At 35.0% G+C, this 26,652-nt stretch overlaps 1 protein-coding gene across 19 annotated transcripts in view; it reads right to left on the bottom strand.

The window, feature by feature from the left end:
* The window catches only part of LOC132030992 (uncharacterized), a 29,713-nt gene extending 5,167 nt beyond the window's left edge, over nt 1-24,546 (bottom strand). For 6 of the 19 annotated variants that reach the window (XR_009408150.1, XR_009408149.1, XM_059420812.1 and 3 more), the window contains exons 1-7: nt 3,035-4,581; nt 2,659-2,859; nt 1,706-1,810; nt 1,537-1,602; nt 1,286-1,450; nt 949-1,017; nt 727-869 (exon numbers count right to left, since the gene is read on the bottom strand). Coding sequence is in view for 16 of the 19 variants with exons in the window: in XM_059420812.1 (XP_059276795.1) it covers nt 727-869; nt 949-1,017; nt 1,286-1,450; nt 1,537-1,602; nt 1,706-1,810; nt 2,659-2,859; nt 3,035-4,246 (1,961 nt within the window). In the remaining 3 variants the exon portion in view is untranslated. Of the gene's footprint in view, nt 1-726; nt 870-948; nt 1,018-1,285; nt 1,451-1,536; nt 1,603-1,705; nt 1,811-2,658; nt 2,860-3,034; nt 4,591-5,969; nt 6,157-24,327 lie in introns of those variants that run through there. The other 13 variants (XR_009408151.1, XM_059420817.1, XM_059420813.1 and 10 more) reach the window with 8 other exon arrangements.
* Between the last annotated feature and the right edge of the window lie 2,106 nt (nt 24,547-26,652).

The following is a 26,652-nucleotide window of genomic DNA, read 5'->3' as shown; positions in this document are numbered from 1 at the left end:
ATAATCAATATTATTATATTATTTTATAGATAATAACAATTTTTTAATCTATATATAAGCTAATAAAAGGACTAAAATCCTAAGTTTAATTGATTAGAGAATATTAAAAACTTATGATATATAATTATATATTTATTTAGAACTAATAAATATTTATAAATTAAACTAATAAAATAGTACTAGTACAAATTATATCTCATTTAGTGCCATTTTGAAAATTTCTGCAGTATTTGTTTCAGACATCCAACTTAATCTTGCGTATTTCATTTTTCTATCGTTGTATTTGACCGGCGGCTACATGTCTTTAGCTACATTCTGCCTCATATTTTGTTATTTTTTCTTGTGTTTAAGTTAATTTCTTTCACTTTATCTGTTCATGGGCAATCCTCACCTCTTGAACTAGCTTTTAGAGTTGAGTTAGGCTCAAGGTCCATTTTCTTATCATAGCTCAACACCTCTAACATGTGTAACCGGATTTTGTATTTCAACCTTGGACTTTAACACAGATAGACATTTGTGAAAATGGACTAGTCAAAAGTTGGCTCTGATAGTATTTGGAAGAATTTGAGCATCCAAATGAAAACTTTAAATTACAATATTTATAAAACACTTTGGATGCCTTTTATACCCAATGTAGGTTAACTATATAACTAAACAAAAGAAGAAGAAATTCAAATAAACTTCACAAATTACTGAAAAAGTCAAACCACAATGATAAAAGCTTACCTATTAGCATCTACTTTATAGTTTTCATTGTACTGCTCCATAGAGATGGTATTAAGTTGAGCACATTGAAGTAAGAAGGGCATGACTACATTCATATAGGGAAGAAAATCCTTTCCCATGCACTCGCAAATTCTACAACATGCCTGAGATGAAATAAAGAAAATAAAGAGAGGCCCATATAGAAAGCAATTATGATCTTAAAATCAAGTGATTAACACATACATGTAGCAGGTATTTGGTAGTAGTAGGATCATCCACCTTCGCTTGTAATGACATAAGCATTTCCATAACCTTTAATGAGAACAACAACAACAACAAAAAAAAAAAAAAAAAAAAAAAAAAAAAAAATAAATGAAAAGTAAGCTCACACCAGTGAAAGAAAATGGCAAGAGAAGCAAAAAGGAAGGAAACCAAAATGAAGGATATCCCTGTCATTATCTTGCTGCAAAATATGGTTTGACTGTGGGAAACCTATTTTGTAATAAAACAAAACCAAGCCATGTTTACGGAACTAAAGAAGATGTACTGGAACCACTGGGCATAACTATTAATAGAAGACCTGCTTTTCGTCATCTCTAAATTTCTCTTTGCCAACAGCCATCACAACACAGCTTATGCACTCCATTGCACATGAAAGAACAATGAGATTAGATTGAAGATCTGCGTTTCTCAGGAGAGTTTTCAAGTGTGGCATAACAGCTTCATAGCAGGTTCGGAAGTGCTCCTGTTGGCGTATAATATCTTAGCCTTCATGATTTCATAATATAGGTACAAATATAATTGACTTTAAGAAAACACACCAGTTAATACCTCAACAGATCCAGCTATAAAAGACAATGCTTTTAATGCTTCTTGTTGGACAATTTGTTTGCCATTCTGCTTTTCAACAAACAAAAATGCAAAAAAAGAAAATTAGTCTCTTGCACACTTGTCAGCAGTGAAATACCTCTTTAATTTGGTGGCCTCTATATTTGCACACCTTTAGATGTACAAGCAGTTTGTTAACTAATCCGTCTAGATGATGTATCAAAGTTTCTGGCTTGCCGGGTACACCGAAGTGGCAGAGAGCTGCTGCGGCATGTGCCTATGAAAATGCCAAAGAGTAAAAGGAGAAAATTAGTTGGAATCAGCAACTGAATGGAGAAGTAACGTCGCATCTACCAAATCCTTAGGCTTATGAATTTTTTTCCAAACTTTATTTAAGGGTACAGTTTAGATACCTCCCTGACGTTTAGTAATAAGTAGTTCCTCTATAATCTCATATGTTATAATCATTCTACGTTCTAGTAAGTCAGCAAGAGAGCTCTTATTGCAACCAAAACAAAGTCATTAAATAAGTTCTTCCAAAAGCATACTGCTGAAGCCAATAAGTTAATAAAATTATAACATAATTGCACATAATTCTAGAAGGGATGTTACAGAACACATCCTTAATGGCCTCATGTTGCAGAAAAGCAAAAGTGAGTGTTGAGAACCAATTGGCACCAAGCGTTATGACTAAGCAAATGAAGCCACAAGACTTCTCGGAGTATCTCAAAGATCACATCAGTATGAAGCATAATACAATAAGTTGAGTGGCATGATAGAAAGCTAACTCCCCAGGTAGCAATGTTTGGGTTAATGTGGTTTTGTGTTAAGCCCAAAATTCTTAGGAATCAGATATACTAGAATATACAGAGAAAACTAATCGATTATTATTCTCATTGTGGATAAAAGAACAATTTTAAAATAATAAAAAAAGAATAAACTGGTATTCCATTAAAGATATTCAATTGTATGGTTTAACAAACCCCTTGTAAAGGCACATTTAAAATAAAAACTGTTGCTGGTTGTTTCATATATCAATGATAATCTGATTTTGTTTTAGCTTGCAATTGTTTTTTGTGGGAAACATGCAGCATCCATAGATCGTAGATATCACATAGGACAAACCTGCACTCGTGGATGAAAATCATCCATTGCTGCAGCTAATGCAGGAAGTACTTGGTTATGGCATTTTTCTTGCAAATGTGGGAAGAAGTCAACCAACAACCGGCAAATTGCATAGCAAGCTGCACATTTAACTCGAGGATGAGGATCTTGGAAACAATTGAGAACCATAGCCACCACCTGCTCCAAGTTCTTAATCATCACCTATAAGAGGAAAGAAGCCATTAATTCAAGGTAATAATCACCTGTAAGCAATGAACACAGTGTCATTTAAGCAGTTTGCTAGCAAATGCACCTCTTAAATGCTACGAGTTGAAATAATATGCGTTTTAACCAAACCATAGCCCAAATTAATTCACAAGTAAGACAATTGTTGTACCTTTGAGCAACCTTCAGCAATCTGACCAAGTGCAATGAGAGCTGCATGGTGCTTCTCCCATTCTGGCGCAGCCGAGTAAGCAGACAGTTGCTCTATGGCAACATGAGCTATAGACTTACCTCCTAATGCTAGAGAAAACCGGTCTAAACACTTCTTACCCTTACAGTAGTAACTTGTTGCTCCTGTATCATCAGACGCGTCAAGGGCACTATGCCAAGCAGGGTCATCCTCAATATATAGTAATAACTTCAATAACATAGCGAAACATCTGCTAATAAAAAAGGGCACCCTCTTAATCATGCCTGGGGCCCTCTTCTTCGCCTCAACCAAAGTTATCAAGAACTCAACTGCCAAGTGCGTTGTCTCCTCTTTCAAACCCTCGTCCTCTGCTATATCGAACATGGTGGCTACAACATCCACTAGCTGCCTTCTCAAGAACCTAGGCTCATTCTTGGCCAACTCTATAAAAAGCGTCAGGGGTTGCTCGTCTGCAACCTGATCCTCCTCACCTTTGCTCAGATATGCGTCAGTCAACGTCTTCATCATCCCCGGCAACAAATCCTGAAAGCGCTCCTTTTCATTTGAACTTGACATATGCTGAATGAACCTGATCACAGCCCTCATGGCTACGATCCTCACATTTAGATCAACGGTATCATCATTCAGTGTATTACGGAATAGTGAATGCAAAGTTTTTGCAGAAGGGACTACTATTGTTTCACCTATGTCCCCAGCTAGGTCAGCAAATATTAAGAAAGCTGACGCTTTGAAGCAATTGTTTGAATCAGTGAGGCATTGGTACAAGAATGGCAAAAGTTCAGGCCAGTTGTTGTCTGGGAGAAGTGAAGCAGCCAGCCTGTAAATGGTATAACAGCGCACTTTGCTGATGAATTGTGATTCTTCAAAATTGATGATAGGATTAAGAAGAAAAGATTTGATGGCAGATTGAGTGGAGGTGCTTAGATTGCGCCAGGTGCATAAGTCATCATCAACATTAAGCAACCTGGAAAGGAGGTAAGCGCACTTCTCAAGAGAATACATGTCGTCATGGGAACAGCTGAGAAAGTTAACACTTTTAAGAGCAAGGGCGTCGAGATCGTTCTGCTTCATCATGTCCAGCATGGACTCAGCCTCCGATCGTTCTTCCATTAGATCGGAGAGAAAGGTTTCAAAGTCAGTCCCCAGAATCGCCTTCATCATCTCATTATCCATTACAGTACAGTAGTATTGAGAGAGATGACTATGGAGTTAACAAGAATGGCTTTCTCTTATGCTAACTGAAGATTGAAAGAAATCAGTTAGAAGGTCAAATTCCCTATGAACCTGGCCAAGCGCTCTCTGCTGGTTTAAATAGTGAAAATCACAAAGAGAGCAAATTCTTTTCATAATGCAAGTGTAAATTACTAAATTGATTAGAAAAAAGACTTCATCATGGCCTATGTTGCTCGGACTAGGGTGTGGGTGTCGGATACGGGTACGGATCTAGAGGTCGGATTCGTCATGATCTAAATTTTAAGATTCGCGGATAAGAATCCAGGTACGGATACAGGCCGGGGGATTCGACAAAAAACAATATAAAATTCTAAAAATAGAGTAATAAAACCTAAATTATGAGATATTATGTGGAAAACTTGAGGGGAAAATATTGATCAAGAGGAGAATCCGAAAAGAGATAAAAGGAAAAGGACTGACACAGAAATTTCTATATACAAATTATTCTATTTTCTTTAATTTCACCATAGCTTTTATTTTGATTACATAAATCATTGAATCTCTTCGAAATTTCTCCCTCGATTTTGGTCAAAGTACCCAAAATTGGTTGACTAGATTGGGTACGGTCCCGCACCCACACCCATGTCGTGTCGACACGAATGCGACACCGAAATGAAGAGTCCGAGCAACATAGATCATGGCCGACCAATGTAAATGGTTGGAAAAATAAGAATAAAACTAGTTGTTGGATGTACTTCTAAAGTCTTGATTATGACAACCAATTCAGTAATAACAAATATTTTTTCTACACTCTTTTTGACACGCGTAGACTCTTTGTAAACAATATTTTTTCTACACTCTTTTTGGACTCTTCTTAGACTCTTTGGAAAACGTGTTAGTTAAAATGTTCAACTTTCTCCCAAATTTTTGCCTCTACTTTACTCACACATCAAAGTGGGAATCAAAAAGAAGTTCACAATCTTTTTTAATTATATTTTTCCTCTTTTCAATTTTCTTTCTTATCTCCTACTTTTTCCTGTCCCCCCAAATAAATATGAAAGAAAGAAAAAGAAAAAAGAAAAAAGTTGGAAGGTGTTGATTATGGTAGGGCTGATTTTGAATAGACAATTAGGTGTTATATGGGTATCTAATTAATCCCTTTGTTCCAATTTGCGTGACACGCTTTTCTTTTTAGTCTGTCCTAAAAAGAATATTAATTTTTTATATTTAACTCTATCATATAATTTACAGCCACACAAGTATATATGGCTTGTTTTGAACCACTAATTTTTAAAAGTTATTTTCTTTCTTAAACTTCATGCCAAATCAAATAATATCACATAAAATAGGGATGGAGGGAGTTTCTTAAACTTCATACCAAGTCAAATAATATCACATAAAATAGGGATGGAGGGAGTATATTATTAGGACACTACTCCCTCCGGTTCTAAATAAATAGTGTTAGGCTTTTTATTTTGTTTCAACATAAGTGGTACCATATGATTTCACGAAGAAATTAATATTATTCTTCCAAAATTTCCCTTATAAGTAAGCAGCTTTTCTTTTTTCTAGACATTAAATTAGGGGTAAATTAGTAAAAACATTCCTAATTTTAGCAGCTTTTTTTTTTTTTTTTCTAGACATTAAATTAGTAAAAACATTAATTTTTAGGAGTGAGCTTTTAATAAAAATACCACTTATTATGTAATGGTGAAGAGCATACCTTTGATGTTTGACTGAGTTGTTGACTGAGTGAACTTTAGGCCAAATAAAAAAGTCAGGCATTTTCTCAGTAAGATGGTGGGCATAGCTCGAGATTCGATTTTTGTGGTTATTTTGCTTGATGAAGTTGAAGATTAACTCAATATGGGATAGTTATTCGTTTGAAAGAGACATGAAATGGGTAATTAGAGTTATTCGTTTGAAAGAGACATGAAATGGTGGTGTTAGGCGCAAATTTGAGAAGTGGCAAGCAATATAAAATTCTACCGACCAAACCCTAAATAATATTTTATAAAAAATAAAAATCCTAAAACAGTATCACCTTTCATTATACCACCAACCCCGCATTAATATCAGGACCAGACAAGAACCCTAAAACCACTAAAAACAAAACCCCAAAAGAAAATAATAATTATAACATGTGAGTCCACCACAGAGGCATAAAGTAACTATGTGAGTCCACCATTTTCACTAAAAAGCAAGTAAGACCAAACTTTGTAATAACTGCCAGGACACTCTTTTTTTTTTTTTTTTTTAAAACAAGAGGAACTTGAGAAAAAAGAAGTAGGGAGAGAGAAATATAGGTCTGAGAAATGGTTTAACGATTAATCTCACGAAGGTTTATGAGTTTATATGCTGTTTGTATAAAAAAATAGACGGAGACCAAATTTGATAAGTTTTTTAATAGTTAAGGGACTAAAACCGGTAAGTGTATAGTTAAGGGACCATTTTAGACCACTCCCATAGATAAGGGACTATTTATCGCCTTTTCTCTTTATTTGGGTATGATATGTTATTGACGGGTTGGGTACTAATTTGATTGGGTCGGATCTGTATTTGCTTGATCCGGATGAAAAATAAGAGGGGAAATAAGTTGGCCACTGAGAGACCGACACGTGGCATGCCGTTATACTCAAGGGCATATTTGGTCCAAAGTATAACGGTAAGGGTATAATTATTACAAAAAGTATAACGAAGGCGTGGATGAACTATTTTTAAAGTTCAGGGGTAATTTTGGCCCTTTTCCGTTTGGATTTTGTAAGGTTAAAGGAATAATTATACGGGAAAGGGTCAAAATGTCCTTTTAAGTGTACGAAATTCATTAAATTACCCTTCATTAATAGTTTGGGTTAGGGCAATTTTTACCCTTTTCCGATAACTAGTCTCTATGTTCGTGCTTTGCACGAATATATCCGATTTTCATTAAATCATCAATTTCATGCAAAACACATAACAAAATACGATTAATCCCCTCAGCTTTCACAGCAAAAAAATGTCACCTACTCTGCAACAATCAATGAATATTTGGAGGAATCCCACAACATGTATAATAAATGATTGTATCTTTAATTTATTTTAGTTGTTAGATAGTCCTATTTAAAAAAAAATGATAGGAAAAGATGCAAATTACCTCTAAAAGGACCCGTTAATCAATCTTGACTTTCTTATGTAGTATTGATGAGAAAAAACGATGAAACTCTTACTGTAATATATAGAAGTAGTAGACATTTCATAGCATTCTTGTTATATTTACTTGTTTCTGTCCAAGAAGAATTAGAATTATGTTGTTAGTCTTGTCGTCCAAAACCAATTAGAATTATATCCTAAAAGAATTTTATGTCCAATAATCTAATTATATCCAACGTTAAATTACTTCACGAATGGAATATTTAACTTTAGGCATAAAAGTTGTTCAATGTTTGAAAGATATTTGGGTCAACAATCATATATATTTGGGCTTTTATGTGATAAATTCGAAGTTAAATTTCTACTAATGAAATTTACGCGTCTATCATATATGACTGAAGTGCTTGTAAATTGTATTATTTTTATAGCAAGCTAAGTACTTGAATAGAGCAACAAATAAGAAATTCATTTGTTGTCTATAAATATTAATGGAAACAACTATTTTATCAAATATTAATGTATTCTAATTTAGTAATATCTATTAATTACTATTAGTTAATAGAAATGAAAACCTAAATATTGATTAAATCTTCGAGATTATACTTTTATCCAATATTTACTATACTCGTTGTCTTGAAATAAATATTTTACTTTAGTATTCTATTCTTATTATATCTTTTAGCACCAAGCATATGAGGTGATCTAGAACTACTTACCAATTAAAATATAGTCTAATAATTAATTACCTAATCATTTTCTATGTTAGAAGTAAAAACGTACACAGACAAAGCATGTTTAATCACAAAAGTACTGCTAGACAAAGAAAGCCACCGATTGGATAACTTCTTATTTGAAGGTATAGTACAGACTCTCTAATTAATTAAATTGGGAACAGAAATTCAGGAGTAGTATTTGTTTTAAACTCAATCTTTAATTATGATATTTTTTATTACCCAAATAAACAATACAAATATGATAGAATTAGATTAAAAGGGTATATAAGTCGTTCAATATTTAAAGGATATTTTGGTCAACTAACATTTATATTCATGCTTTTATAATAATATAGATAGATAGATAGATTATATAAGGCGCAAGTCACATCTACAAACAAAACAAAAGACTAAATTTAGCTACAATCCATCGCTAATTTGCTCGTACTCAACAAATTTGTGTGACAATCTGCTAATCCATCGATAATTAGTATTAGCTATCGATTTACTGTTTAACTATAGAATTTGTTCGTGGCTGATTCCTTTTTTTTAGCAGTTATAGTGAATGCAACTTAATTATAAGTCATTTTTACGGAATGTTATTTTCCGATTTATGTATGTGCTTTATAAGTCGCACTCAAATGTGATTATAAGTTCTTTTTTGTGTACGGTACCGTATTGGGGCACGACTATATCCGAGTCACCGATAAGTTCCACGGTAGGGAAAAGGGCTTCCTAACAAAGATGACTCCATACTAGGGGGACTCGAATCCGAAATTTACGGTTAAGGATGTGGAGTACTTGTCACTCCACCACATATCGTGGGGGTAAGTCACTCTTGCAGTCTCGCTAAATGCAATTTATAAGTGCATTTGCTAAATGCAAATTTTTTTGGGAATTTTACTTGGGGTAGAAACATATAAGTTGTCACGCCCCGAACAATGGTCTGAGCCTAGCACAATGCCTTGTTGCATGTGACCAAGCGAACCACATGGCTTTTATGTAGAAAACTTGAGAAAAAAATATTGATCAAGAGGAGAATCCCAGAAAGAGATAATAGGAAAAGGAGTGACATAGAAATTTCTATATATAAATTATTCCATTTTCTTCAATTTCACCATAGCTTTTGGTTTGATTAGATAAATCATTGAATCTGTTATTTCTCCCTCGACTTTGGTCAAAGTACCCAAAATTAGTTGACTAGATTGGGTATGGATCCCACACCCACACCCATATCGTGTCGACACGGGTGCGGCACCGAAAGTGAAGAGTCCGAGCAACATAGATTATGGCCGACCAATGTAAATGGTTGGAAAAATAAGAATAAAACTAGTCGTTACATGTGAACTAAAATACTGGTATGTACTTCTAAAGTCTTGATTATGACAAACAATTCAAAGAATAACAAATACTTTTTCTATACTCTTTTTGAGACGCTTAGACTCCTTGGAAAACGTGTTAGTTAAAATGTTCAAAGTTAAAATGTTCAACTTTCTCCCAAATTTTTTTGTCTCTGCTTTACTCACACATCAATGTGGGAATGAAAAAGAAGTTCACATTCTTTTTTAATTATATTTTTGCCCTCTTTTCAATTGTCTTTCTTATCTCCTACTTTTTCCTTTCCCCCAAATAAATATGAAAGGAAGAAAAAAGAAAAAAGTAGGAAGGGGTTGATTATGGTAGGGTTGATTATGAATAGACAATTAGGTGTTATATGGGTGTCAAAGTATTATATTATTAGGACACTATAAAGAATAATAATATCACATAGCTTCTTGAAAATGGATTTCGATTCTTCACATTGTATACAAGTGAGGAGCATACCTTTGATGTTTCACTGAGTTGTTGACTGAGCATACCTCCAACACACCTCATCTTCACATCGACGCCCGTGATCCCTATCCCCAGCATCCCTACCCCCACTCCACCTACCGTGGTATTTTCTTGGAAAATGTAGTTTAGAAGAAGAGGATAATTCTATTATGTCAAGGTTACATGTATTTATACAGATGAAGAGGGTCTATCAAAGAAAAAAAAATATTCTACAGATCTCCTATGATTCCTACAGATCTCTCCTATGATTTAGCTAGCTATACAAGGTAATATCATATATTTACAATCATATAATATATTTAAAATCTTCCAACAATATTACCGTAACACTCCCTCAAGCTCGAGCATATATATATGATCATGCCCGACATTGTTACACAATAACTAACTCGAGCACCATTCACCGCCTTTGTGAACAAATCAGCTAGCTGCTCTCCCGTCTTCACATAGTTTGTGGAAATCAAGTTTTCTTGAATCTTCTCACGTATAAAAGGGCAGTCCACCTTGATGTGCTTAATTTTTTCATGATACACTGGATTCGAGGCGATATAAAGGGCAGCTTGATTATCACACTAAAGTTTTGCTGGTGTAGGATACTTCAACCCAACTTCACTTAAAAGGTGATGTATCCACATAATATCCCATTTGGATTGTGCCATAGCTCTATACTTGGATTACAAGCACTGGATCGAGATACAACATTCGTTTCTTACTTCTCCGTGATACCAAATTTCCACAAACAAAGACACGAATAGCCGTAGTAGACCTTCTATCAATCTTGGATCCAACCCAATCGATTCGCAAAACACTTAATACGAGTATGTCCATTGTTGCTAAATACTATGCCCGGTCAAGGCCTCCTTTTAAGTAGCATAAAATTTGCTCCAAAGTTTGCCTAATGTTTGATCGTAGGTGCGGACATGGTAGCTAACAACACTTACTGCAAAAGCAATATCCGGACGAGTTACAATGAGATAGTTTAATTTCCTAACTAATCTCCTATATCTCTCTGGATCATCAAAGGGATCACCGTCATCTTTTGTTAGCTGCATATTAGGAACCATTGGAGTAGTAGAGGACTTGGCTGCCGACTTTCCAGTTTCTTCAAACAGGTCAAGGATGTACTTCCTTTGAGATAGAAATATTTCCTTCTTGCTCCTACTTTCTTCTATTCCCAAGAAGTATTTCAGTTGCCCCAAGTCTTTCGTGTGATACCTCAAATGCTAGAATGATTTGAGAGAAGTTATTCCTACATAATCACTCCAGTGATGACAATGTCATTGTTATATCCCGTGTTTTTGCGCATTTGAAAAATTTGGAATAATCTTGCCTTGTGGGAAATAAGGCTGTGTTTTTATTTTATTTAACATATGTGTGATATTCATGAGAATTATTGAAGCGGAAATACGGAAGAAGGTCAAGGGCAAAATTGGAATTTTGGGAATTAGTTTCGGGAATTAAAAAAAAAAAAAGGGATCCATAATTGTTTGGGCTCAACAAAAAAAAGGAAGTAGAAGAGGCCCAAGCCATGGTCCATTATAAAGGACCCAAGCCCAACATAATTCATCCATGTGATGAATTAATAAAAAGGGATATATATTAGTCATAATCCCATGGAACTTTCAAGACAAACTTAAAGGAGAAAAACAAAAGAAAGAAGAGCAAACAAAAGAGGCCATTCGGCCATGTCCATGATTTTTGCCCCTTTGAAATATTGTTCCAAAAATTATTTTCTTGTGGTATTCCTACTAATTTAAGGGTCCTCTACAACTTGGTGTAGTTATTTTGGAAGATAGGGTGCTTGTTTCATCAAATTAGTACCTTAGTCAAGTGAAGAAGTTGGAAGAAAAAGGTAAGAATTAATTCCCTTTTATTATGTTATGAAGGTTTGTTTATGTTGTGGAATGTAGAAAGGAGAAGAACTCATAAAAACATGGAAGTTGCATGGTGAATATACATATATATATATATATAGCCGTGGGTGTGCATGTGTGTGTGTAGAGGGATGAACCAATTTTTATTTGTTATGTTAATTGTGTTGTTGAAACCTTGTAGTGGAAATGGAAGAAGATGGTTCAAGTTGGTATGGAAAATTGTTGAAAATGATTATAGGAAATTATGTGATTTTAATGTAGTTTTTATGTAATTATGGAAGTGAAGTCTAAATGTGAATTTTTATGTTAGTTGGTGGATTTGGAGGGATGTAAGTCCATATTAGCATGGAAGGTTGGTTGTTAAGTTGTTATGGGAAGTTTTGTGATTTTATGGTAGATTTATGTAATTATGAAAATGAAATTGTTAAGGTGCAAATTATGATTATTGTTAATAAAATTGGAAGATGAAAATGTGTTATGAATATTTATGTCGAAAATTAGAAGTTTCGGATGAATTATGGTTTTGGTGAAATTTTTGTATATTTTGTAAATATTTTGTATAATGATATGGAATACTCCCGAGTGGTGTTGGAATGATTTTGATTAGTAAATGGATATGGAAATGTTGATATTAGCTTGGAATTGTGAGGTTGGAATGGAAATTGTTGCCTTATGTAGAAAGGAAGAACAATTATACTAGAATGCGTTTTGTCGTGATTTTGATGATTGTTGTTATTGTTGTGGTTGTTGTTGCTGCTATTTTTTTTTGGCCGAGTTTAAATCTCGGGGATGTAGTATGTGTAGGGGAGATGCTACCCAAATTTATGTAGACAAATAGTGAATTAAAGATTTGAATTATAAAAGTCTTACTATTGCCAATTGGTAAACATGACCATTTGTAGATTTTGGACGAAACGGGAATTAACTCCGGACGAGCGTAAGGCGCAACTAAGGTATGTAAAGTCTTGCCCTTCATTCTTTGGCATGTTCTAAACGTAATAGACCCGGACGCGAGCCTTACATATGACTCTGTCTCTCGAAATCCGAAATTGAAATTGGCCCCATTTCATTCAGTAAAAATTGAATTAGTTTCCTTATAAATTGTCGTCAAAGTGATTTATGTGTATGCAACCTTCACAAAGGGAGTCGGGTTGTTCCAAAACTCTCATGAATGACTCCATAAGGTCTATGATCCGTAATTTGAGTTCACCACCCCGATTGACCCGAGGTGGGCCCACGGTTCCGAGACCTCTGTATGGTTTTGTTTGACTTATTTCTACACCGTACTTAAATGAACTTTTGATCATTGTTCCGTTTGACAAATGATAAATGTGATGAGTCTATAATACGATTTGATATGTGCTACGATCCTAGAAACATAATTTGATATACTTAATCGTGCCATCCCAAAGGGCATACGTGTACGTTATGACCGACGTCAGACTTCTTTAAGATGATCTGTCATTTGAATTGTTCTGTTGGTTAAAGCACAACCATTCGACCATTCCGTTGAACCCCATGGTATATTTGATATGTACGAACAATCTCGAAGTGCTTTGACATAATCCGTCGCAACTTACGAAAGGTACATCCTATGACTTTTTATTTGGATTGTCTATTGAGGTTTGATCTATATGCATATGTTTTTGCACTATTACGTTCGTGCAGTCACGGTATGTCTTTCGGCGAGCCGGGCCGGACATGATCTCGTGCGCACTTTTCTGCATTATTCACGAGTCCTACTTGCGGGGCGGGACACGTTATCTGTGTATGTTTATGATATGATGATACGGGGATGGCGGCCGGGATGGCACATGATGATTATTCACCGAGACCCGGTGAGAGGGCGGGACACGTTATGCATACATGATACATGATTCTCACATGTGATTCCATATTACCGAGTCCCTTAACAAGGGTAGGGACCGCTATTTGCACGGATGATATATGATTTTGTTATACATGATTTCGCCCTACCGAGTCCCTTATTAGAGGGCGGGACACGTTATATGTCCATATGATGTTATATGATACGACTGCATTATTTATACTTTGGCGTTACGTTTTACGAGGTCTCGGACAAAGTATTCACCTTTTGTACTTCGGACTTTGACTATAGCCCCGTTTGTTATATTTCTGGATCTCCGACTTCGAGTATGACTCTGCTAGCTATACCTTTTAACCTCCGGCTTTGACTGTGGTTCGGACAGTTACATTTCTGTACTCTTGTTCTTGACTATGATTATATTGGTTTCATTTCCGCTTTACATACTCGGTACATTTTTCGTCATCGACCCTCGTTCTTCGAGGGGTGCCGTTGTATGCCGCGGCACGGACGTACCTTTTGATGCGTCGCCGACTTAGGACACTTTGTTCCGCTGCTTGGGAGTGCTCTGTTGATCCGGAGCTTGTATTTTGGCATATACCTTTTCTTTGTAAGCATTTTACGTACATATGGTCATACGGGGTACGGCGGGGCCTGTCCGTCATATGATTACGTATGTACATTTAGAGGCACAGAGACATGTATGTGGGTTGTGGGTTGTCACTTTGTTCGGTAGGTATGTATGAGATTGCGACATGAGTGACTGCACTGCTATGATGGCCTTAACGGCTTATGTATAAGTCTATGTATATATATACTTTCGTGCAATATATTCTATATACGTATGAATACGTGTATGTCTAATACGGATTAGTTTGGTTGGTATGCCAACTACGCGTCGGTAGGTACGTATGGATGCCCAGTTAGGACACCAGTCGCGGCCCACGGGATTGGGTCGTGACAGTCATCAACATATACAACAAGAAAGATAATGCCAACTGTTGATTGTCTGTAGAAGACTAAATGATCACATTTGCTTTTTGTAAGCCCAAACTCCTGAACTATCTCGCTAAATTTCCCAAACCAAGCACTAGGACTCTGTTTCAGACCATACAAGGATTTCTTCTTTCAGACCATACAAGGATTTCTTCAGGTGACAGACTTTCCCATACTCCCCCTGAGCAACAAAACCAGGGGGTTGCTCTATATACACTTCGCGGAGATCACCATGAAGAAATGCATTTTTGATATCCAACGATATAGTGGCCAATTCTCGAAGCGGCTAGAGAAATAAACAAGCGGACGAAAGTGAGTTTGGCCACCTTATAAGTCCCCGAGCATATCCTTTAGCCACCAGATACGGCTTTAAGCACGGCCACGAACCATCGGGATTTACTTTGTGATCGCAAAAACCCATTTACATCTCATTGCCCTTCTTCCTTTTTGGTAAGTCCACTAAATCCCAAGTGTGATTTTCATCAAGCGCTTATATCTCCTCAAATCGTTACGATACCACCCGGGGTGACTCGAAAGCTCTCCACTAGCATTTTTGGGTACAAAGATAGAATCTAGAGAAGAATCATAGAAGCGAACGCGGAGACAAGTGGTCATATGAGATAAAATTAGCAATGGAATATGATGATTGACACTGACGCTTACCTTTGCGAAGAGCAATGGGAACGTCAAGATTTTCAGCTGGAAAGGGAGTGACTGGAGGAGGAACTGATGACGAAAGAGTTGGTGCAGGACATGTATCATTAGTCGCTTGTCACATGGAATAAACTTGAACTATCGACTGATTTGTTGGAGCAGCAGGAGCATCAGAAGACATATTTTCAATCATTTGCTCATCAGGAGTGGCACTGGAAGGAACCTCCTTATGGTGTTCTGAGCTCGATGGAGTGGTCTTATAGATGAGCCATTTTTCTTCCTCCTCCTGAGTGGGAGAAGTGCCGGGAGAGGAAAAGAATGATATGTCCTCAGAGAATACCACATCTATTGACACCATGTATTTGTTAAAGGTTGGACAGTAGCATCGCTAACCGCCTATAGGCGAGAATATGCCAAAAAGACACACTTCAAGGCCTTTGGATCTAGTTTAGTAACACGGGGTCGCACGTCACGAACATAACAAGTACACCCAAACATCCTTGGCTCTAATGGAAATAATGGCTTATTAGGAAAGAGAAGACCATAAGGAATATCACCATTAAATCTTGTGGATGGCATGCGGTTAATTAAAAAGCTAGTTGTGGACACCTCATCTCGCCCCGTAATTGTAGGTGCTTTCATTTGGAATAACAAAGCACGAGTAGTCTCAAGCAAATGTTGATTTTTTTCTCTCAACCACTCCATTTTGAGAGGGTGTATCCCATGAAAGATTGATGAAGAATACCATATTGATTCATGTAGTTACGAAATGAAGCTGATATGTATTCTTTAGTATTCTCGCTCCTCAATAGATGTATAGAAGCGTTAAACGAAGTATCTTAATCTCGGACAAAATTAGAGAAATGAGAGAACACCTCAGAACGATTTTTCATAAAGTAAATCCATGTCATTTGGGAAAAATCATCCACAAAAGTAATAAAATATCTGAACCCAGCCTTAGACACAATAGGAAATAGTCCCCAAATATCTGAATGAACTAATTCGAAGGCACAATCAGCTCGTTTATTACTTCTAGGACTTAACAAGCTTCTATGGTGTTTTGCAAAATGACAAGACTCACATTCTATTGAAGGTACATTATGAAACTAAGGACATAATTTCTTCAAAGCTGGTAAAGAAGGATGTCCCCAATCGACAATGTGCTTCAAACGACGAGACTACACCGGAGCAAACAAGCGATGGAGATGACCAGGCATCAAGAATATAGAGACCATCTGATACATGTCCTTTACCAATATTCTGCTTTGTCATAAGATCCTAGAAAAGAAAATGATCGGAAAATAATGAGATAAAATAATTTAAGTCTTTGGTAAGTTTACTCACAAAAATTGGATTAAAGGCAACGCTAGGTAAACCTAGCACAGAGGAAAAGGTAATAGATGAAGTTAGTTTAACATTTCCAGATCCCTCAATGGTGTAACTAGACCCATCAGCTATGGTAACAGAGGATACAACAGCCCGATCACGTCCACTGTAGCAAATCTCACGGTCCGGCGAGTAAGAATCTTTCGACTTGTCCCCTCAGATACAACGTTCCGATCACGTCGTATAACTCAACAAACTCTGGACAAGATGTTGAGTCCAAAGCTCCACCAAAAAGAAGAACACCTTTCTTCAACTAATAAACTCTCTTTTATTTTCCTCACTTTTCAAGAACTCTTCAAAATATATATTTTTCTCTACACCCCACAAGTTAAGGATGACTAACTATTTATAACTAGGAAAATCATCCTTGAATTAATTTGATATGAATAGGGTAGTAAAGTAGGTAGATAAATGGAAGAATTATTATTTAGAGGTTACATAAGTTACACACATAAAGAGGATGAATGTGGCTGAGTTATGAGAGGAGGTTACAAAGAAAATAAAGACCAAGATTCATCCTTTTTAATGGCCTAGAACGTGCATGGTAATGCAGCAACTTTATGGACACTTATGCAAGGAACTTGGAAATTTAATATAATATATTTTTGTAATATTAAAATGCTCTAAAATCCTTCAATCCCCCACTCATTTTAATATTAATAAGAGAGTTTACCCGCTGAAGGTAGATTATTCTGCATTGAACCTCCACTTAGTAAAACAATAATCTTTACTCCAGAACCGTAGTGGTCTCAGACTTGAACTATGACTGCTTAAGGGAAATAAAGAATTATTGCTCACACATAATAATCAAGGTGTTGACATGAGCTTTCACAGCCAGCACATTACGGCCTTGTGCTATCCCGGTTTCATGAGTGCTTTTGAGAACGAGCCCAATTCTCATTGGAAGCGGCCTACTTCCACACTCACATAGGTGAAATCTGTCAAGGGTGCTTCTGTAACTTAATACCCCACTCATATGAGCTACAAAATTTCATTAAGAGTTTATAAACTCAACCTTCACAGAATATTACAAAATAATGCACTCACACCATAGGGAGGGAATAAATAAAATAGTGCATTTTTCTCAATAAGTCATCATATGATTCGTTTTTCCCATTGAACCTGGTTATAGGATCTCTAGTCTAAAGGTTGGGTTTCCTCATATACGACTCATGAATTTATGGGCTTCAATCCCATCCCTCTCGATGTGCTCCAGACCCTTTCTCTTGCCAAGGCCTTGGTTAGTGGATCTGCAAGAATATCACAAGATTTGACATAATCAACGTTAATGGTACCACTTGTCAAATATGATCTCACAATACTGTGTTTTCTCCTTATAGGTCTGGATTTACCGTTGTAATAACGGTTTTGAACTCTACCAATCGCAGCGGTGCTATCACAATGAATTAAAATAGGAGGAATTGGTTTTTCAAAATAAGGTATTTGAAATAATAAATCTCTCAACCAATTCGCCTCTTCACTAGCTAAAGCTAAAGCAATTAGTTCAGCCTCCATGGTAGAGTTAGCAATAATAGTTTGCTTTTTTGATTTCTAACAAATAGCACCACCTGCCAACGTAAAAATATAACCAGTGGTAGAACAGGAATCACTAAATAAAGTGTTCCAATCTGCATCAGACAAGCCTTCGAGTACAGCAGGATATTTTTTATAAAACAAGCCATAAGGTTTTGTACCAACTAAATATTTCATAACTCTCGTTATGGCATGCCAATGTTCACTACCTGGCTTGCTTGTAAACCTTCTAAGTATTCCAACTGCATACGCAATATCAGGCCTAGTGCAATCAGTCACATATCTCAAACTTCCAATTAAGCTAGCATATTCCTTTTGATTTATCACATCATTTTCACTTTGAACAGGAAACAAGTGAACACTTGAATCAAAAGGAGTTACAACATGCTTGCAATCAAGAAAGTTATAATTTTACAAAATTTTCTCAACATAATGTATTTGTCAAGGAATATTCCATCACATGTTTTAGTAATTTTTATTCCAAGAATTAAATTTGCCTCACCAAGATCTTTCATGTCAAAATGGCTTCTAAGAATATTTTTAGTTTCATCAATAACATTCATGTTTGAGCCAAAGATCAATAAATCATCAACATATAGGCAAACAATAACATGTGAATTATTCCAAGACTTATGATAGATGCACTTATCACACTCGTTTGTTTTAAAACCATTCTCAATCATGCAGGAATCAAATTTCTCATGCCATTGCTTTGGTGCCTGTTTCAAGTCATATAGGGATTTAGTAAGTTTACACACTTTACTTTCTTGGCACATAACGCTTCAATAAAACCTTCGGGTTGTTCCATATAAATTTCCTCATTTAGGTCCCCATTTAAAAAAGCAGTTTTTATATCCATTTGGTGAATATGCAAATAAAAAATTGCAGCAATAGCAATTAAAAGCCTTATGGATGTAATTCTAGTTACCGGAGAAAAGTATCAAAAAATTCTAGGCCTTCTAGTTGTTTAAAACCCTTAACAACTAGTCTAGCCTTATATTTATCAACAGAACCATCCGGTTTTAACTTTTTTCTAAGGATCCATTTACAGCCAATTGTTTTACAACCCGGTGGTAAATCAACTAACTTCCAAGTTTTATTGGAAATAAGTGATTCCATTTCATCATTTACAGCCTCTTTCCAAAAAATAGCATCATGTGAAGATAAAACTTCTTGTAAATTGAGAGGGTCATCCCCAGCATTAAAAACATAAAAATCAAGACCAAAATCTTTTTCTACTCTAGCTCTTTTACTTCTTCTTAACTCAAAATCATCATTTTCTTTATTTTTCAAAACAGAAGTAGAAGAAATAGGTAGTGATAAAATATTTTCTTCAATCTTATGACCCCCACTATTTTTAGAATCAAATGGAAATTTATCTTCATGAAAAATAGCATCACCCGATTCTATTATCATATTATCTTCAAGACTAAAAAATCTATAGGTTGTACTTTTTTAAGCATAACCAAGAAAAGCACAAGTAGTAACTTTTTTACCCAATTTACTTATTTTGGGATCCATTAGCCTTACATAAGCTAGACAACCCCAAACTCTTAAATATCTCAAATTTGGCTTGTGACCTTTCCACAACTCAAATGGTGTTAATTTAGTCTTTTTATGAGGCACACGATTCAATACATAACAAGTGGTTAAAATAGCTTCACCCCAAAAATTTAGAGGTGCACTAGACTCAATAAGCATGGCATTTATCAACTCAACTAAAGTTCTATTTTTTCTCTCTGCTACAACGTTAGACGCAGGAGAATAAGGTGGAGTAGTTTCATGAATTATTCCCAATGATCTAACAAAAGAATTAAACTCATTAGACTCATATTCTCGGCCTCTATCACTTCTAATTCTTTTTATTTTTCTACCGAACTGATTTTCAACTTCATGGAGATAAATTTTAAAATTTTCAAAAGCATCACTTTTTTTTTTCATCAAGAAAACATATGTATACTTAGAAAAATCATCAATAAAAGTGATAAAATATTTATTTCCTCCACGAGTTAAAATTCCTCCAACTTCACAAATATCAATATGAACTAACTCTAACAATTCAGTTTTTCTTTCAACTTGAAAATGAGGCCTTTTTGTGATTTTGGCTTTACTACAAGCCTCACATTTTTCAAAATCCTTTTTAATCATCGGGATTAATCCTAAACTACTCATGATTCCCACATAACGATTATTAATATGACACAAACGAGCATGCAAAAAATTAGTAGAAGAAAGCATGTAAACAGAACTGGTAACTTTATTCATCTCAACATTCAACTTGAACATCCCATCACAAGCATACCCCTTTCCCGCAAAATACCTTTTTTCACTATTACATATTGGTCAGACTCAATAATCTGTTTGAAGCATGCCTTATTAAGAAAAAAACTAGACATCAATTTTTTTCTCATAGAAGGAGTAAAAAGTACATCTTTTAATATTAACACCCTTCCTGAGGTAAAGCTCAACTCAACATCTCCCTTTCCAAGCACTTGAGTAGTGTGTGAATCACCAAGCATGATGGTTTTGGGCTCCTCAAATGGAGTATACACTTTGATCCAATCTTTGTCATAGCAGACATGACGGTTTGCACGTTAACTTAATCAGCTCCCACCATCCATCAACATTTTCAACCATATTTATGTCTGTTATCACCGCCACAAGTGACTCTTTGGTAACGTTCGCCTGAGGTGTAGGACCATGTTTCCGAAACTTGCAAAATCGAGCAATATGCCCACTCTTGCCACAGACAAAGCATGGTCCTCCATTTTGTGCTTGTTGATTTTGTGCATGGTGGTTACCACCATGATTTTTCTTGGGAGGTCTACCATTATTTTTCTTGAATATTTTCTTCTTAGGCTTCATAGAGGTATTTTTGTTAGCATTAGGAGTAGCATTATTTGAAGTAATTAAATTTACCTTATTTGTGACGGGTTGTAAGTTGCTCTCTTCCGTTTGCAAAAGTGCATCTTGGCCCCTTGCCTCTTCTTCCATGCGGATTCGCATAATCAACGTCTCAAGAGAAGTTTCCTTTTGTTTGTGGCGCATAGTTTTTTGAAATTCCTTCCATGAAGGTGGAAGTTTATCTATTATGTCACAAACAATAAGATTATCTCCAATTTTTATCTCCTCGGACTTGAGCTCTCCAACAATCATTATAAAATCTTGAGCTTGGTCTACCACTGATTTGTTGTCCACCATTTGGAAATGAAAAAAAATTTACTAGCAACATATTTTTTCGCTCCAGCCTCCTCGGTATCATATTTACTTTGCAATGCTTTCCAAATGTTCTTTGCAGTAGAGTAAGTTCTATCATAATAATCATAAAAATTATACGACGTACAATTTAGAAGATAATACCGACACTTGTAAGAATCCTCATCGTACTTTTCAATTTTTTCTTGAAGAGAAATAAGTTCTTCATCATTCATGGAAGAGTTATCTACTTTGTTTGGATTCTTCTCAGATAACACATAAGAAACATTGATAAGACTTAAGTAGAAAAGTACTTTACCCTTCCATCTCTTAAAATCGATGTTCCGTTGAACCGAAATGGCTTGTTAAGATCTCCTACTTTGACATCCGCGGATTTTTCAATTGTAGCCATATGAATCTCCTTAAAATTGTTGGTGATAATACAATGAAATTACAATTATAATTGAAAAATAAAATGAAGAAATAAAAATATCTTGGAGGGAGCGGATATCTCGCTCTCTTTAAGGAGATTCAAGCCCACCGGCGAAGAAATCTCCAGGTCCAACAAGAATCTTTCTGACTTGTTCCCTCCAGGATACAACAACCCGATCACGTCATATAACTCAACAAACTCTGGACAAGATGTTGAGTCCAAAGCTTCACCAAAAAGAAGAACACCTTTCTTTAACTAATAAACTCTCTTTTATTTTCCTCACTTTTCAAGAACTCTCCAAAATATATATTTTTCTCTACACCCCACAAGTTAAGGATGACTAACTATTTATAGCTAGGAAAATCATCCTTGAATTAATTTGATATGAATAGGGTAGTAAAGTAGGTAGATAAATGGAAGAATTATTATTTAGAGGTTACATAAGCTTTTTGACATATATATTTTCACCATATTGATATGAGAAGAATTATAACTGTAGTACTTCTTGTGTAGTTTTTAAATATCTAAATTATAATATTGAATTGATCTAATCCAATCTAATTCAAAAAATTATTCAATTTGACTCTCGAGAAACGAAACATGATAACAAATATGAAACAGAGAGTAATTAGGAACTGAATTTAAGTAGTGACATCAGTAAAGACAAGTTGTGCAAATGCGCCACTTAAATATCCATTTCTAGTTTTGGAAATCCTAACTTACAATCTATTAAGGCCAGACCAACATTATGATTTATGTGCATATGGAAGTGTCCCATATTTAACTGAAATTAATAATACTAGTGCTAGTAGTAATTTAAAAATGATGGTGCCACGTGTCCCTGCGTTAACGGAAGAGGCTCCCCTCCAGTAGGCTTTGTGTCCAGTTTGTCAAGTGCAGTCCTAATCTACTTACACCTGTACACAATTAAATCTAAGGGTCAAAATATGCTTAACTAATATATCTCCTAAATCATAATTAATGTTAAACTAAGAGTTCTGTATGGCAAGATGAAACATCCGAAAATCTTGCTGTGGGTATTTCTTTACTGAAAAAGATTGGAATTTTTTTTTGTACTCTTAGTTTAACTGTTGGATTAGATTAATTTAAAATATTAAAATTAAAATTTTATATATTAAAAAAATATACAGAAAGTATTGTAAGTTAATAATTTTTTTTTATATCAATATGATGAAAATATACATCTTAAAATGTTAGTCAAAGTTCATGTACTTTGACTTTCGAAAGACAAAATGTGACAAGTATTTTGATATGGCGAGAATATTATATTTGAACGAGCTTGGGATTTGGAGGTAGAAATTTATCATTTTCTGGAGACTTGACTTGAACAATGAAATTAACAAAAAACCATGAAATTAACTAAAGAAAAAAAGAGAGAATTGTTTGCCCAGAAAAAGGAAAAAGCTAACTGATCCAATACTTTGGCCTACAAATATGTTGCCAGTAAGAAAAGAATAAAATACAGAACTCTTGCTTAACCATGATTTAGGAGGTATTTTAGTTAAAAGCATATTTTGACCCTTAGATTTAATTGTGTACAGGTGTAAGTAGATTAGGACCGCACTTGACAAACTGGACACAAAGCCTACTGGAGGGGATCCTCTTCCTGCGTTAACAGCTCACAACCCAGACCACAAAACCCAGAGAGAGAGAAATACGATACTACTAGATCTCGCGTGAATAGCACGTGACCCAAGCAAGTGGTTAGAGCCAAAAAAACAAGGCAGTTGATGGATTTTAATGCTCCCTCATGTCAATATCTCAGTTTTCACATTACAAAGTTTCTTCTTTACTCTATATGATGAAATAAATAATAGTAGGGTCAGATGCACAATTTGGACAGCTATTCCTTATTACTGCTTTTTGTCCCCACACAACTAAGCAAGCCTCATTCATGGCTGCACTCTGCCACTACTACTACTACTATACTCTTTCTTCACATTAACAACTACCATCATCATTTCTCACCTCAAAGACCAAGACTTTTTTTTTTTTTTTTGGAGTTTTCTTCGTTTCTATTGCTGTTTACATATTGGGGTCTATTTGGGGATTTGGTTCAAAGGCTAGCAAGGATGAGAGGTGGGGTGTCTCAAAGTTAATAATAGTAGGGTATTTGGTTCAAAGGCTAGCAAGGATGAGAGGTGGGGTGTCTCAAAGTTAATAATAGTAGGGTCACATCACACATGCACAATTTGGACAGCTATTCCTTATTACTGCTTTTTGTCTCCACATTCATCCTTTTTAACCTCTAAATAATAATTCTTCCATTTATGTACCTACTTTACTATCCTATTCATATTAAAATAATTCAAGGATGATTCAAGGAAGAAATTAATATTATTCTTCCAAAATTTCCTTATTAAGTAAGCAGCTTTTCTTTTTTCTAGACATTAAATTAGGGGTAAATTAGTAAAAATATTCCTAATTTTTTATTAGTTAGCACTTTTAAGCTAAAAATACCACTTATTATGTAACGGTGAAAAGCATACCTTTGATGTTTGACTGAGTTGTTGAGTGAGTGAAGCCAGGTATTTTCTCAATATGATGGTGGGTATAGCACGAGATTCGATTTTTGTGGTTATTTTGCTTGATGAAGTTGAAGATTAACTCAATATGGGATAGTTATTCGTTTGAAAGAGACATGAAATGGGTAATTAGAGTTACGAATTGTGCTTCACACAGATTAAGAGAAGTTAAAGAATGGTGGTGTTAGGCGCAAATTTGAGAAGTGGCAGTAACTAAGCAATATAAAATTCTACAGACCAAACCCTAAAGAATATTTTTAAAAAAATAAAAATACTAAAACAGTACCACCTTTCATTATACCACCAACCCCACATTAATATCAGAACCAGACAAGAACCCTAAAACCACTAAAAACAAAACCCCGAAAGAAAACAATAATTATAACATGTGAGTCCACCACAGAGGCATAAAATAACTATGTGAGTCCACCATTTTCACTAAAAAGCAAGTAAGACCAAACTTTAAGTTTGTAATAACTGCCAGGACACCTTTCCAGAAAAAAGTAAAGCTAAAAAAAAACATAGGGACTCTAACCCAACAGAGAAGAACTATGCTTATAAGATTCTATTGCACTTTCCGTATAACCCCACAAAAGGGAAACACATGGAAACACATCAAAGACAAAAAAATAACTAAGACAAAAAGGAATCTAACGAAAAATTGAAATCGGAATATATTAATCAACAAACAAACCAAGAAATGGACCCGAATTTAAAATGGAAAAGGAAACAATAACAACAGCACCAGTTAAACGCATATATGTACAGTCAGTACCTTCTTGAGCCTTTAAATGGACTGAATTCGGAACATGAAAAACCTAGGGTTTCTAATAGAGAAGTCAGCTATGGAGGTTGAAGACGATAGAGAGAGGTGGTCTGCGTTTTTTTAGAGAGAGAGAGAGAGAGAGTAGCGTTAGATATGTTATTGACGGGTTAGGGTTAGGTTTATTTGGGTATGATATGTTATTGACGGGTTGGGTACTAATTTGATTGGGTCGGATCTGTATTTGTTTGATCCGGATGAAAAATAAGAGGGGAAATAAGTTGGCCACTGAGAGATCGACACGTGGCATGCCGTTATACTCAAGGGTATATTTGGCCCAAAGTATAACGGTAAGGGTATAATTGGCCCTAAAGTATAACGAAGGGCATGGATGAACTATTTTTCAAAGTTCAGAGGTAATTTTGGCCCTTTTCCGTTTGGATTTTGTAAAAGGAATAATGTTACGGGAAAGGGTCAAAATGTCCTTTTAAGTGTACGAAATTCATTAAATTACCCTTCATTAATAGTTTGAGTTAGGGCAATTTTTACCCTTTTCCGATAACTAGTCTCTATGTTCGTGGGGGGCACGAAGATATCCGATTTTCATTAAATCATCAATTTCATGCAAAACACATAACAAAATACGATTAATCCCCTCGGCTTTCACAAAGAAAAAATGTCACCTACTCTGCAACAATCAATGAATATTTGGAGGAATCCCACAACATGTATAATAAATGATTGTATCTTTAATTTATTTTAGTTGTTAGATAGTCCTATTTAAAAAAAAAATGATAGGAAAAGATGCAAATTACCTCTAAAAGGACCCGTTAATCAGTCTTGACTTTCTTATGTAGTATTGATGAGAAAACAACGATGAAACTCTTACTGTAATATATAGAAGTAGTAGACATTTCATAGCGTTCTTGTTATATTTACTTGTTTTTGTCCAAGAAGAATTAATATTATGTTGTTAGTCTTGTCGTCCAAAACCAATTAGAATTATAACCTAAAAGAATTTTATGTCCAATAATCTAATTATATCCAACTTTAAATTACTTCATGAATGGAATATTTAGCTTTAGGCATAAAAGTTGTTCAATGTTTGAAAGATATTTGGGTCAACAATCATATATATTTGGGCTTTTATGTGATAAACTCGAAGTTAAATTTCTACTAATGAAATTTACGCGTCTATCATCTATGACTGAAGTGCTTGTAAATTGTATTATTTTTATATCAAGCTAAGTACTTGAATAGAGCAACAAATAAGAAATTCATTTGTTGTCTATAAATATTAATGGAAACAACTATTTTATCAAATATTAATGTATTCTAATTTAGTAATATCTATTATTACTATTAGTTAATAGAAATGAAAACCTAAATATTGATTAAATCTTCGAGATTATACTTTTATCCAATATTTACTATACTCGTTGTCTTGAAATAAATATTTTACTTTAGTATACTATTCTTATTATATCTTTTAGCACCAAGCATATGAGGTAATCTAGAACTACTTA

The sequence above is a fragment of the Lycium ferocissimum genome, chromosome 9, assembly GCF_029784015.1.
Source record: "Lycium ferocissimum isolate CSIRO_LF1 chromosome 9, AGI_CSIRO_Lferr_CH_V1, whole genome shotgun sequence".
In the NCBI taxonomy this organism is placed as follows: domain Eukaryota; kingdom Viridiplantae; phylum Streptophyta; class Magnoliopsida; order Solanales; family Solanaceae; genus Lycium; species Lycium ferocissimum.
Note: the sequence above shows the minus strand (reverse complement) of the source record. Positions and strands in the feature narration are given on the sequence as shown.